The sequence below is a fragment of the Watersipora subatra genome, chromosome 4, assembly GCF_963576615.1.
Source record: "Watersipora subatra chromosome 4, tzWatSuba1.1, whole genome shotgun sequence".
In the NCBI taxonomy this organism is placed as follows: domain Eukaryota; kingdom Metazoa; phylum Bryozoa; class Gymnolaemata; order Cheilostomatida; family Watersiporidae; genus Watersipora; species Watersipora subatra.
This window is the reverse complement of record NC_088711.1, coordinates 882,981-897,777: the sequence shown is the minus strand read 5'-3', so window position 1 is coordinate 897,777 and position 14,797 is coordinate 882,981. Positions and strand designations below refer to the sequence as shown.

The window sequence follows — 14,797 nt, the reverse complement described above, 5'->3', positions numbered from 1 at the left end:
AACAACATCTACTCGCTGATTTTTAAGTAACTGGTTTACGGTAAATTTGGAACCACGGCAGTAAGAATTGTCGTTGCAATTTTTCTGGTTCGTCGAGGAATATTACGCGAAGTTATCAATAGGTTAGCAACTCGGCGAGCCCAAGTGGAGGCAATATACGTATAGCAAGGCCAATGAAAAAATAATTTACCGGTAGACATCAAAATTAATTTATATTTGTCATTAATTTGCATGTTGGTTAATTTTTTAATAAATGTGTATAAATGTGTAATTCACGAATGATCTTTTATCAGAAGTAGATTTTTATTGATCGCGTGGGTTTTAACGATAATCGAAGACCGACTCGAAAGCCTAGTAAACGGAGAGATATTATGAGCAGACAGTAGACAACGCCCATAGACAACGTAATACGCATGGCATGCACATAAATACATGTATATCTGTCTAGAGGCTATATGCACAGTTTGTATTTTTGTTATATAATAATAGGTGAATATGTGTAAGCAAAAGAATAAGATAAAAAGTGATGACATACAGACCTACCAACCCAAGAGTGGGGCAATGCGTGAGATTTGGTTTTGGGGCAATTGATGTATCAATGATAGTATATATAAAATTGTGGAAATTGGGTCAAAAATCTCACGCATTTTCATTTTTTTTGGGTAATTGCGTGAGTCCCACGCCCATTGCGTGAGAGTTGGCAGGTATGATGACATATTAGTAAATGAATTCTCATGCTTTTTTGCCTCATATTGAGGATCTTAGGGAAAAAACTCCTTTCTGATTCTGACAGCAAATGGCTAAACGCACGTTCTACGCAGTGTCTCGTTGAAAAATAAATTTTTTGCACCCTTTGTTTTGTTTTACTGCTTTTAATTATTCAAATCTTTTGGCTTTGACTAAATGATAGATATATACAGCTTTACTATTACGTTGAGTAGTGTACATACATGTATACGGTATGTAAAGATTTACGCACACGCTTATCTGACAATTACATGTACATGTGTAGATATAAAATTATCTCCTGATGATATTAGCTGCATCAACCCCTCTCCCCCTTCTAACACCGGCACCGATTGGAGTGCCCCTACCGTAAGTTACAGCCGCATTTTCAGACAACGGATGCGATACCCTAAACGTCACATATAAGCTGCTTATTTACCCGGATGAGAGTACCTTCCATCTTGTTTCACTCTATTCGCGCTTTAATTCACAAATTCGATAAAGATGGACAAGAGTTTGGACGACATTATTAGCGCAAACAAAGGAAAATATTCATTAAAAAGAGGTGGACGCGGTGGTGTTGGTAAAAGAGGAGGTAGTGGTGGAGCTCGAGGCACAATAAGTAAACGCGGTGGGAACGTTCGTCGTGGTGGTTTTAATTCTCCCAGAGGCGGCGTTCAAAAACGAGGCCGTCAATCTAATACGTACAACAGGGTTAGTGTCTTTTAAGTAGCTTTTAATGTTTCAGTGCTATAATACGATTTGAACTATATTACAATATTGTCACAAGAGCACTTTCAGCGTTTGCAAGTTTTAGTCAAGTAATCTAACAACAACGTTATTGAAAGAATGTGTTAGGCCTACTGTATGAGAGTTTTTGTAAATGAAGATTGATGGATTTATAGAGCAATAGCAAAGGATTAGTGATTGGTGGAAAATCCTTCCCAAAACTATAGGTTTGCACTCAGTGTAATATTTAATGTAGACTACAAAAGTGTTTGACATTCATCTATAAGTCATCTGGGGCATACAGTAATTCTAATGATGCTATTGTCCACGATTAAAGTAATTTTTTGATCAGTTTAATCTACTTTTATTCCCTGGTTTATGACCACTAGTATTTTGATGGAACTGTAATTCAACCTTGCAGACTGAATAGTTTGTGTGGTTCACCCTTGTTGTAGGGACCGATGCCCGATGTCTGGGCGCATGACAAATTCGCAGATAGCGGATCAGTACGAACTACAACTGTTAATCGAGCTGGAGCTGGAAAGTTATTGATTTCAAATTTAGACTTCGGCGTCAGTGATTCTGATATTGATGTAAGTTTTCTGTGCTTGTCTGTTGTTGCTTTCTTGATGTCCATGTAACTGTCATTTAGAGCATGCTGTTTGTTTGTGATTAAGGTTATAATATTTATCTTTTGGAGGTTTCGCTGGTGTTAAAAATTCCGTCTATTTATAACATCATTATCATGATATTTCATTTTTTAGCAATAATTCTAGTGTCAGAAAAACAGAAACCCAAGTTTCTAGACAAAAACACTCCCAATTCAAGTTCTAACCTGTGACATCAGGTTGTCCGTTTTGTCAGCAAAACATATACATATAAATTACGATGCCAATGATTAGCCTTTGGATGAGCTTGAGACAAAACTGAGTTTCTGTTAGCCATTCTCATACATTTTCTCCTAGCCACCATGCTATGTTGTTTTTGGTTACTGAACATTGCAGATAATTATAGCATCCTGTATTAATCACATATGGAATGGCGGTTATCGAATTACACTGATCGATTGTGCTGAGTGAGCTGGAAAAGAATTTATCTTTACACAAATTGGAAAATTACAAAAATATGTAAAACAATTTTTTTAGTTAATCTATATAAAGCCTTTTGATAATTGACACATGTTCTTCTTTAATATGTAAGGAATTTTAACGGACAATTTTTAGAAAATCTGATAAGTAAAAATATGATCAATTTTATCATAAATAGGCCTATGTAGGATTTTTTGTCAATATTTTGTAACGATCACGAATCTGTTTTAAACATTCTCATTTATATGTTGAAAAATTCGGGTTTTTGGGCGAAATTACCAATAATATTATTCAAAACCCAACATGTAAAATTATTAATCTGCTAATGTAAATGGTAATGTAATGATATTTGCTGTTGTCATTTAACCTTTAGCGAGTTTCGGATATTTTCATTATTAAATTAGAACTTTTATAGCGACTATAATTGTTGATGTTGAAAACTTGCTGATGGCAGCTCATAAAAAATGCATATTCAATTCGTAAAGAATTCATTTCATGCAGATTGTGAACTAATTGTATTAACGTCAGAAAAAGTGGGAAAAAAATATTTCCAGCTCATATTGTTCAAATTAAACTCATTATTCTTCGATGAGCCGGAGTAGCATGTCTTGTGTCAAGTATTGTGATAAAAACACTTTGAGTCCCATGCAATGTTTTGATTGCAATCAGGATGGGGAAAATCATGATATTTTTTTTAATTTTAAATCAGATTTTTTTTTTAAATTACTAGCTTTTTTTCATGGCTGCCAACATAATATTATTTTGTTGAAGTATGCCACATGAAAACATTAGCAACAAAACAACTTTGCATCACTTAATTAAATGTCGTTTTTATTTTAATTTTGACAAGTTGTGCAGTTCATATTCACAATAGACCCTCTCTATAAGTCCCATTTTTTGACATGGAAAAAATCATCAAACATGATTTTTTTAGGGTGATTTTAATCAGCCAACCTTGATTGCAATCATGGCTTGAAACACAAGTGTCTGGTTACCAGGAAGAAATGTAAATATGTGATAAGAATAACAGGATCGAATATTTAATTCAGAAAAAATTGTGATTGTTTTGCTATTTATGCGCGTACATAACATTTGATGAAGATTGAATAGGTCTGCTGGATAGCATCTATCCTTGGAACTGTGGTGGCACCATTTCACTTGGACGCCTAGAGACCTTGACTAGCATTTTTATGCAGTGCCCCTTTGCCGTACTATTTTAATCCGTTCCAGCGTTGGCCAAAGGGGTATACAAACCCATAGTAATTATATAATGCAAACATCCCTTGATAAAGATCATCAAAATTTTATATAACTAGTACAATTTTTACTAGTTATATAAAATTAAAAAAAATTTAATTTTATATAACTAGTAAAAAATTAAATGTTAAAAATTGGTAAACAAAATGGTATGTTAAACCATGATGTCGCGTACAACTTTTATTGTATTTACTAGGTAGTCAGACACACTGATTTCAATTTTGTACTCAAAATAAAGATTAGTCCACTGACTTTCAGAGTAATGAAGGCTTTTTTACAGCGTTTTAATATCGGTCTCGAAAACAACACAATCGGCACAATAAGCTCCGCCCATAAATACGTGACGTAACCTAGCTTTTTAGGAACAGAAGTTACGTAGGGATGTTTAGACCGATTTAGAATAATAGAGACGGGTGTTTTAAAATCCATTAATATCTAAATTCAGCATTAAAAATAATCTGTCTTTTCTGAAAGGTAGATTAGCTTATTTAACATTGCATATTTAAAAAAGCGCGATAACAACGCCAGCTTGTGATAAAACCGCGCTTTTTGAGCTCATTTTTCTCGGCGTCCAGCCTATTTAAACCAGCTACGAGCAATTTTAAATAGTTTATATACCTTTCATAAAAGACTGCGATTATTTTACAGGCTGGATTTAGATAATGTTGGGTTTTAAGACACCCATCTCTATTCTTCTAAATCGGGCTAAACATTCCTAACTTCCGTCCCTGAAAAAGCTAGGTTTCGTCACATACTTATGGGTGGAGCTTGTAATGCCAATAGTGTTGTTTTCGAAACGGTTATTGAAACGCTTTAAAAAAGCTTAAATGACTTTGAAGGTTAGTGGACCAATATTTATTTTGAGTACAAAATCGGAATCAGCATGGCTGATTTACCTAGAAACTACGATAAAGGTTGACTTGCAACAAAATTCACATTACAGTTATTTGATATGAAAAGATTCACCATGTCTTACTCTGTTGTGATGTAGGTGCAAAATATGTGGAAAGGTGATTACAAGCTGGTTTCTGTTTACACTTTCATGCGATCTTATTCGTCGAAATATTTTCACAAATATACTTCACGCATTAAATAAAACTATGTCTACTGTTCTTACTCGTCAGTTTTATCGTCATCGTAATGCTGTCACTTTTAGCAGTGATATCTTATAACTTACCGTAAAAATTCATTAAACATTTTAACCTTACCTCGAAGGAGTACATATCATTGTCTGATAATCATAACGAGCCTGTTGGTCACCTGTGATAATCGAAAAGTGCTGCAAAAATTATTTGCGAAGTATTGTATCACATGATCAGATTACGACGTGCCAATTAGACCAGGCCGAACCAAAACTGTAAAGTAGCGAGCATCTATATTTGATATGGGGTCTTCGGTAAAACCCGAGTGTTTGTCATAAACTAGTACTACGATAAGTTTTATATTGAGCTTTGTATGGCCTTACAATTCACGTGAGAACATACGTGACAAGACAATAACCAAATTTCGTGGATACGTCATCGAAATAAAGATATTCTAATCTACGGCGGCTTTTCGTTTTTGAGCTTGTAAGAGCTTGTAATCACATTTCCACATATTTGGCACCTACAACACAACAGAGTAAGACATGGTGAATCTTTTGATACCAAATAACTGTAATGTGAATTACCTTTTTCACGTGAAGAATGCCGAGCTTAGAGAAGTCGGTCATCGTATCTCTTTCAGACGTTGTGAAGTGTTCCGCGAACAGCATATCGGCATCTTTGTCATTTCGACATAAGCGCACCGACTGCCAAATTTGGAATTTCGAGAGAAATTTTTGTCGAATTTGTATGGCGAATTAAGATGTGTGTGCTGAGGATGAAAAATCATCATGTTCCCTTCGTAAGACGAAAAAATCGTTTAATGGACATTGTAACCCGAGGGCGTGCTGTATATGTACGCAAAACATTGCTTCAGTCTGTGTTATTTACTTATTTTTTGGTTTGTAGGAGTTGTTTGCTGAATTTGGAGCAATGAAGAAGGCTGCAGTCCATTATGACAAATCTGGTCGCTCACTTGGCACAGCTGAGGTGTGGTACGAGCGGCACAGTGATGCCGTTAAGGCTATGAAGCAGTACAATGGTGTACCGCTTGATGGTGAGAAGCCTCCATCGCAGATACTGGGAGATGGCTGGAACAACGCTCCACAGTCTGCTTTTATAATTTTCTACTATACTGGTTCCCCTGTTGTGCTCTCGAGCATCCTTGAGGAGGTGTGGCTGTTCCTCTGTGGCAGGACTTGCGGCTAGACATGCTCATGCGCTGGACCAACGCTTGCTCTCTCAGGAACAACTTGAGTTCTCTGTCGCTTGATAGAAGCTGTCTCATTCTGGTGCATTTTTTCTCTAATCGTTCAGCAATCTTAGCTAGGGTTATAAAGTAAATGGTGGTCGCACAGTTGGACGTCCTCAGCAACAGTATGGGTAAAATGTAGTAAAGCCATCATTGCTAGCTTACGCCAGATTATTGGGTGATACTGTCAAAATTTCACCACTATATCACAAGCGCATACATTGTAGGCAGAGCTATGAGCATCAATTTGGTTGGGGCTGTCGCCAGCACTTCAGCTCAGGTTCCAGCTAACCGCAGACTAGGAGCACCTCGCAGGGGTGGATTCGCTGCCAGATCACCGTATGTTGGCCTTGTCTATGTCGAAATAGTATTGTCCTTGTATATGAGATTGAATTAATCTTTTTACTACTTACACTTCCATTAATAAGCATTAAACAGTAAGTCATTAACCCTTTCAGGCCTGTTCCCGAATATTTCGGGATGAGTTCTGTTTTCTTGTGGCCTGATCCCGAGTGTTTCGGGACAAATTTTGAGTCGCTTTATTGCTTAGCCTTTTAGCTACATCGGTTTTATTAATTCACCAAACGAAGTTTAAGAGCATCATTTTGATACCCAACATGTAATTGGACAAAAGATCTTTGACTAACAAATTACGCGATAGATGTAAACTGTTCTGAAAGTTTGTTGATTGCCGTTTTGGAAAAAGTTTATCTGGACATTGGCAAACTTCTTAAGTGAATTAGATGTGGTAATCAGCTCAGGTGAAGAAAATGGCAACAAAAGTAATGTTCAAGAAGAAAATTAGAACATTGTCATGGAAGGCGGTAAGTTTTACGTGGCACTGTATAGAATTAAACCGGTAAACAAACGAAAAAAGAACCGAAATTTTGGTTGTGATTTTCAAACAAACTATATTCTAACTGTGTAAGAGATGGATTTTTTTTTATGCTACACATGATTTTAACATTGTAATTAACTCTTTTGCAGGCATATCAACATAATTTTCGTTTTGTGATACTGACGCTAATGGGCAGAGCGACTATTATGTCGCCACGCGAACGTTTTTATAACTCGATTTCTGGTTACATTCATGCCTTTTTTGTTTAATTTTTATACCAACAGCAAGCTAAAATAAATTGCTTTTTGTTAGCAGCAAAAAATCAGCCATTTTGAGAAATAAAACGATCGTTTTTGCAATATGAAAAATCTGAAATAAAAATGTATCTAGATAAATTTGGGAATTTGGTTTGTAGCTTGTTTCTGCTTTCTGAATGTTTTCTCAGAGTGCCACATCTATAATTTACCGTCATGTCGTCCTCCAAAGGCTTTAGGCAAAGGCAAGACTATATTGGAACAATAATAAGCACATGGTGTTTGGTAGTGTTGTGACATGGTGTTGGTTAGAAGCTCGTAACACCTGTGCTATTGCTTGGAGTTGAGAAATATTTTTTTTGATTTGCTGCTGATAAAGCTTCCTATCAATTTAACATAATCCAACAATGTCAGTACCCAAAATCTGCTTGTGAGCTGCATTGAAACATAGACATTCACTTTGATCAAAAAGATTTTTCACGGAAGTACTGCAAATTGTGGTTAGTAAAAATTGTAAAGGTACACAGATATTCATATCAAATTATAGTCTGGAATATTTCCTTTAAGCTGCAAAAAACAAATCTACATAATTTTAAAAAGTACTCCAATTATACTCAATTTCGTGCAGCTCCATTTTAATTATAAGGATACTGAAAAATAAATTAGGCTTGGGGGACAGTCAACCGATAGCTAATTAGTAATGAATGGGTTAAACAACAGATATAATGGAGAGTTGTTCCGCTGAGAACACTTACGCAATTTTTGTCAGATTTTTTGCTTTCATCTTCACATTTATCTGCTGTACAGTTTCTTGATGCAAAAAAATATATTCATCTTGGTTGCAATAGCTTCATTCCCATAAATTTCATGTGCAAAATGATGACCATTGTGTTTTGTGGAACATTTTACTAAAAAGTTGAAAGCGGTAACGTTTTGTTTGCTCTACTCTTTTACAAAAAAAACAGGCAGTAGTAACGGTGCAAGTCAGGAGAGAAAAATGTCTAGATTTTTTTGGCACAGATTATAATATCGAAATGGGAGTACTTCACAGTCTCCCTTTTTGTTCTTGCTTGGAAGTGGTGTTGAAAGTTGAATTTCGCTATCTTTGTGCACTGAAAACTGTTTTGTAGTTGTATTTATGTCAAAACCAGTGTTAATTGTTTCTGCTTCGGTCAGCCTTTTATTTGATACGCTTTCAAATGCTGCTGACTCTGCATTTTTATTATTGCTTACGTAATACTTCATGCAGAAATCCGTGCAAAAAGTCAGGAAAGGTGCTGGTTGTTTCATATTTTAGTGCAGGGGTAAAAGTAAAGATTCTCTATATGCTGCCTTCATGATTAAGTTTAAAAACAAATTCGTATGCGCAGTAAAATTCATATAGTAAAGACAAAGTCATCGTGTTTTAGTTCCTAATGCGAAAAAATTGTATAACAGGTACATCGTAACCCGAGGGTGCACTGAATTTAACAACGTTGCATAAACGTTTGTTAATATGTTTGCTACAGTTGGCAGCCGAAACAGGCTTTTTATGTGACATAGAAGAGGGTTATGAGCGTCAATCCATTGTAAGCCGATTCAGATTACCACAATGATGCTAGCAAATAATAAGCTACAAAACTGCAAATTTATAAGGTATATAATAATAATCTATCAAATGCTACAAATATATATTCAGGAACAAATGACATAAAAAAACCATATTTATAATACATTCAGAAACAAAAATTAACATTGTAAGACAACAATTAACATTTTTGAAACAAAAATAGTAGCATCATTTGCTCGACCAGTTATGTTATGATTGTTGTTCCGATTTGGAACCATTTCATATTCTGGCTGTTCAATACCTTCCACTGAGTCTTTCGACCGCGATTCCTCTTCTTCACAGCTGAGTTAGTCTACATTAGCATCCAAACATGTTTTTACCAGTATGGGTTACATGATCATCAGTAAGACTAATCATGGGACCCTTACTTCCTGCCAAATGGCACAAACAATTTCTGCAGCATTTTTTCAACTATTACATGTGACCAACAATCTCATCATGTTTATCAGAGGATGATATGCACTCCTTCGAGCTAATGTTAACAAAATAAACCAATTATTAGACTAGGTTTTGAGATATCAGTGCTCAAAGTGACAGCATTACAATAATGGTGAAATAGACGCGTAAAGACAATAGACATGGTTTTATTGATTGCGTGAAGTATATTTGTGAAAATATTTCGACGAATAAGGTTGCATGAAAGTGTAAACAGAAGCACATCATATTCAACTACGTACGTCCCATTTGAACCTGGTTTGGAGAGGGATTCCAAACTACGGCGTTTTCGGGATGGCTGCGATTAACTGTTCGTTATTGAGCTTTTAAGAGCTCGTAATCACATTTCCACATATCTTGCACCTACAACCCAACAGAGTAAGACATAGGGAACCTTTTGATACCAAATAACTGTAAAGTGAATTTTGTTGCTAGTCAACATTTAAGAAAGTCAAATAATGGCGGTCAAAAATAAGTTGCATTCAAATATAGGTTTTACGAACCTATATTTGTCTTACGGTTTTATCTCGAACCATGCAGTCAGAGATCACTACAGTTTCCAATAGATGTTATGTACAATGGCCTTAATATGGGTGAAAAAATACAAAAGCATCCTTATATTGACCACAATTTGAAATGCTGCCACCATCGTGCATTAATAATTTAAAGCCTAACCTTGTATATACAAACAAGTAGTACAAACAATACAAGCCTAACCTTGTATATACAAACAAGTAGTACAAACAATACAAGCCTAACCTTGTATATACAAACAAGTAGTACAAACAATACAAGCCTAACCTTGTATATACAAACAAGTAGTACAAACAATACAAACAATACAAGCCTAACCTTGTATATACAAACAAGTAGTACAAACAATACAAGCCTAACCTTGTATATACAAACAAGTAGTACAAACAATACAAGCCTAACCTTGTATATACAAACAAGTAGTACAAACAATACAAGCCTAACCTTGTATATACAAACAAGTAGTACAAACAATACAAACAATACAAGCCTAACCTTGTATATACAAACAAGTAGTACAAACAATACAAGCCTAACCTTGTATATACAAACAAGTAGTACAAACAATACAATACAAGCCTAACCTTGTATATACAAACAAGTAGTACAAACAATACAATACAAGCCTAACCTTGTATATACAAACAAGACCGCCTGATCCTATACCGTATTAACAACTTTCAATCGACTTTGAATGTACATAGGGTAGAAATATTTTTGAATTGAATATCATATTGAAGTTCCAAGCTTGTGGAACTCAATCAAAAAACAGAAATTGAATATATAGTCAATAACTTTTTGTTCACACTTTGAAAGATCATGTTTTAGAGGTAACTAAAGGAAAATAGTTGGTATAGCCAGAGTCTAGTAAAGTATGTATATCGTTATATATCAGTTTGAAGTTCTTGTTGCTGAAGAGAAACTAGTTTTATTATTTAATTAGCTTGCCTAGTTTTTATCTCCATTAAAATGATTCCAATCAGTATGTCAGTAGAAACTAATGTTCTCATGACAGCTATTTATCATTTCTGTGTCAGTTAGAAATGCCTTCACTACTTCCACAATATCTTCATGAATAATATCTTCATAACTAATATCTTCATAACTAACAGTCTAATCAACTTGAAACAGATATCGTGCTGAAAATAATTACTGCACTTGAAGCAATTGAAGTTTATTAATCCTTTGTAAACCGCGAGTGCAAAAAGAACTAAATGTTCTAACGGCAGCCATTTTTCATTTCTCGGTCTGTTACGTTTCCTCTACAGGCGATCAAATTTTCGTAATTCTCCGTAAACTAGAGGTACGAAAGTGCTGTAAGAACTTGCTATTTGTTGACAGCCCATTCTTCATTTCTTGTTTGGATAGAAGCGCTTATATCTCAAGAACCTATGCTTTTATAACATATATCTCAAGAGTTCTATCGATTTGAAACTTAGGAATTGTACTGAAATCCTATACCACAGAAAGTCACCCAAATTTTGTCTTCCTCATTAAACTGGAAGGACGTAAAAACAAAGCGAAACTATGCAACGAAATTTACTCGGTATAGGATCAGGTTGAAAGACATATTTCCTAGCTATCTTAGGCCCCGGCTTAAAAGTGTTAAAACTTAGCTCAATGTAAATACCCTATGTAATGAGCTATAAATTGTCTCAGTATTGATCACTTTGATTTTGTCAGATACAGAATCTTGAAACTGTATCCTTTGGCTTAAGTCCAGACATCAGGAAAATGTCCAAACCTTGCACTTGATCAACCTGCATGGTTTTGGAATTGAGATGTTTTTCATAATTTTTTTTTCAAAAATTAACATAGAAAACTGCTGTAAAATATATCTGTATGCATTTAAATTTTAAATACACCCCACCCTTACAATTACGCAATCTCACTGGTTTTATAGACTAATTGTGATAATTTTACAGCAATTTGATGAGGACTGCACATTTTTGACATTCTTTACAACGATTTTCTCATTTTTTCTTTACAGCAAATTCTATTCTGCAAAGTAAAACTAATAACAAATATTTTGCACGTGTACAATAAGGCAAAACAACAAAATATTCTTATTATAAATGTGGTTCTACGATGTAATACATGCACTTATCGATCGCCTTAGTATTTATGAACAATTGCGCAGCTATCCTATTTTCCTTTTCGTCGACACATTTAAGTCTATATGACAAACTAGAACGTCGCGAAAGTTATAAATGCGGTATACGCGTGGCGTTTTTTCTTCCGCAAGTGCGGCAAGATAAACTAACATTGAAATAGAATTTGAAAACTCCCGACTTTTTGTTATGTGGAATTTTTTACGTAGTAGGAAGCAAAAACTTTTCATAAATTTTTTACGTTATCTGGAATTTGTTATAGAAGGTATAAGTTGTAGGAGCATCTACTGTAGTTGTGAATCGGACAAACTACAGTCAAACATGGATAACTCGAACTTCACGGGACTGAGCAAAAGTGTTTGAATTATCAGAGCGGTCAAGTTATCAGAGCACTGTCACAAGTCCATGTATTTACTTATTTATTAGTAGATACATGTACATATTCAAACTATAATATAAATCAAAAGCACAAATGGCTTGTTTCAAATTAAATGCTTCTAATGTAAAGTTTAAAACGTTTTTATCAAAAAGTATAGAGATTTTTCTATCACTTGGGATTGGTTTGTTGTTTGAGGTGATGTTATTGCCAGGACGTTTTTTAGATTGACATTGGCAAAACTTGATCGTTGTTGAAATGCTCAAAAGAAAAGACATCTTTTTCTTTTGAGCGTTTGACCCACGATCAATTTTGCCGATTTTTCTTGAAGTTTATGCTAAGATTACCTCACTTTACCTTGCTTCCGAAAGGCGATCGCTAATATAATATCGCAAATGTAAGCGGATGTTTGGTATAAATCAAACTTCACCAAACCTTTAGAAAAGTCGTTGACAAAAATATTTTGCCGATGGTGGTAATAACGACGCTTATGAATTACGAAAAGTTGCGGTTTACCTCTATGGCTTGGAATAAAGTAATTTTCTAAAGCGATAACAACCGTTTCGGTAGCCGTTGGGCAAAAAAACAGTTCGAATTAACAGTGTTGAGTTCGAGTTATCTATAGCAATTTATCATTACGTGGGAACGGACCAAAGAAACCGTTCGAATTAACCATGTGTTTGAGCTATCCGTGGGCGAGTTATCCATGTTTCACTGTATATTGTATTATACTGATGTGACTGATTAGTCTGTTGTCTGGTGTCGCACTGAACCGTTATCTGTAAGATATTCCACTGCTTGTAGACGGGGTAGAGGTTCAGGTGGAAGGGGCAGAGGTGGTCGGGGCGGTAGAGGTGGAAGGTCACGTGGACCTCCACCCAGCGCTGACACTCTTGATGCCGAGCTGGATGCTTATAGAAACAAGGTTAGTTATATACTCCGTCTGTTGTACAAATCTATGATGCTGTTTGATTGTAATAGATTTCTAGCACTAGCAAACCACCTGTTTATTCTATTAATAGATGGACACTGCCTAGCTTCCCAAAGGCTATGTGAGGACTCAACTAACTCTATTGGGCTCAGAACAAACCTGTCCAAATACATCTTCAACGTTTGCGCCGTTGTTGCTGCAATTTTAGTTAAGTGGTTGGAATCGGCTTTTCTGCTGTTTTTTGACTCAAAAGATATTCTATTATGTAAATAATGTATAAATAATGCTGTATTCAACTGGGTCATAGTTAAGAATAAAAATTAGGATCTCTACTTATGGTTGCTAATGCTTTATTTAGTTGCATATTTATCATAAAACTTCTCATCTCTGATTATTCCAACACCAACTGAACTATAATATGGCATGTGCTTGCACAGTTTTTCATACATACTGTTCATCCATTTCTATGAGTATGTTAGACGAGACAAATTTGGGTCACTTAGTAAATGCTATTATCAAGGCGTCGTTATCCCCTTGATTACAAACATGATACATTTAAGGAGCTTGAGAATTTAACTCACAAATCCTTATAGGCACTAGCATAGGTGACCTGTAATGCAAGACTAGCTAATATGAAGATGGGCGCTGTAACGCAGTATCTATCATTAACGTCATAACTCGATACTGGGAACTGTGCGTCGCATAAGAGTTATCTCATCTTGACAAAATGACGATTATAGGTATGGCATAAAAAATCGCGTTTTTCCTTTAAGCTGGAAGGATGAAAAGACTTGAGTCTGGTTAATAGGTAGACTAAAAGTAAAAAGTTGGATATACAGCTGTTTTATTTATGCACTGATGCTGTGCATTATTTTAGTCTTTATTTTATGCTGTAATGTTCTATATTTTGAGACATTCAATGGAGCCATAGCTTTCTGTTGTGTCAATACTCCGTGTTCCAAATGTTTTATGTCACACGGATCCTTGACACATGTGTATAGCCAATGTCCAAACTCGGCCTTCTGGAGACGACCAAAACAATGTACCGCTTGTTCTCTACGACTATTTCACTCTACTGCTGTCTGCTAGCAATTTTTACTGTTTGTTAGGTGAAAGGTGAAAGTGCTAAACTCCGTGCTGAGATAATGCAAACGTTCTCTGTTTATGGCGACCTTGAAATCTTTGGGAGTTCCTAGAACAAACTGTATGATGGATAACTAAGTTGAAAACATTTAAGTCGCCATTAATGGTGTTGACTCTTTAAAACGGTGAGAAAGTAGGCTGCTACCTAAACAAAACCCATATCACACTTCAAATCAGTTCCGGCTGTTGCAAAAAATGCTATAGTTGATGCATATGTGACATGATTACATTATGTTACAACACTAACTGAAAAAAATTGGCAAGTGGAGCATTTAATTTAGCTCCAATATATTTTGTTGTGTGGCCTGAAAAAAAACTTATACTACACACAATTAATTGGCCTTCGCACATACATCAGTCTTGAATTTGCTTTGTCATCGTGTTCTATATTGACAATGATTAGTTTGTGCACTTTGGCTTAGGTTGTATGAA

At 35.3% G+C, this 14,797-nt stretch overlaps 1 protein-coding gene and 1 long non-coding RNA gene across 3 annotated transcripts; one reads left to right on the top strand and one right to left on the bottom strand.

The window, feature by feature from the left end:
- Positions 1 to 1,161: 1,161 nt before the first annotated feature.
- Positions 1,162 to 13,554, top strand: LOC137392862 (THO complex subunit 4-like). 2 transcript variants are annotated; one of them, XM_068079204.1, is made up of 6 exons: positions 1,162 to 1,440; positions 1,911 to 2,048; positions 5,792 to 5,939; positions 6,362 to 6,473; positions 13,096 to 13,216; positions 13,314 to 13,554. In XM_068079204.1, exons 1-6 carry the CDS (start codon positions 1,231 to 1,233, stop codon positions 13,326 to 13,328), a joined length of 744 nt encoding a protein of 247 aa, XP_067935305.1. In that variant the 5' UTR covers positions 1,162 to 1,230; the 3' UTR covers positions 13,329 to 13,554. The 2 variants fall into 2 exon arrangements, 1 of the variants encoding a protein (XP_067935305.1); XR_010978257.1 differs by lacking the exons at positions 13,096 to 13,216; positions 13,314 to 13,554 and having other exon boundaries at positions 5,792 to 6,174.
- LOC137392865 (uncharacterized) lies at positions 6,497 to 13,085 on the bottom strand. The gene is made up of 3 exons (XR_010978258.1): positions 10,436 to 13,085; positions 7,942 to 9,945; positions 6,497 to 6,585 (listed from the first exon to the last, which is right to left on the bottom strand). It is a non-coding gene; the product is annotated as an uncharacterized lncRNA (long non-coding RNA).
- Positions 13,555 to 14,797: the final 1,243 nt, after the last annotated feature.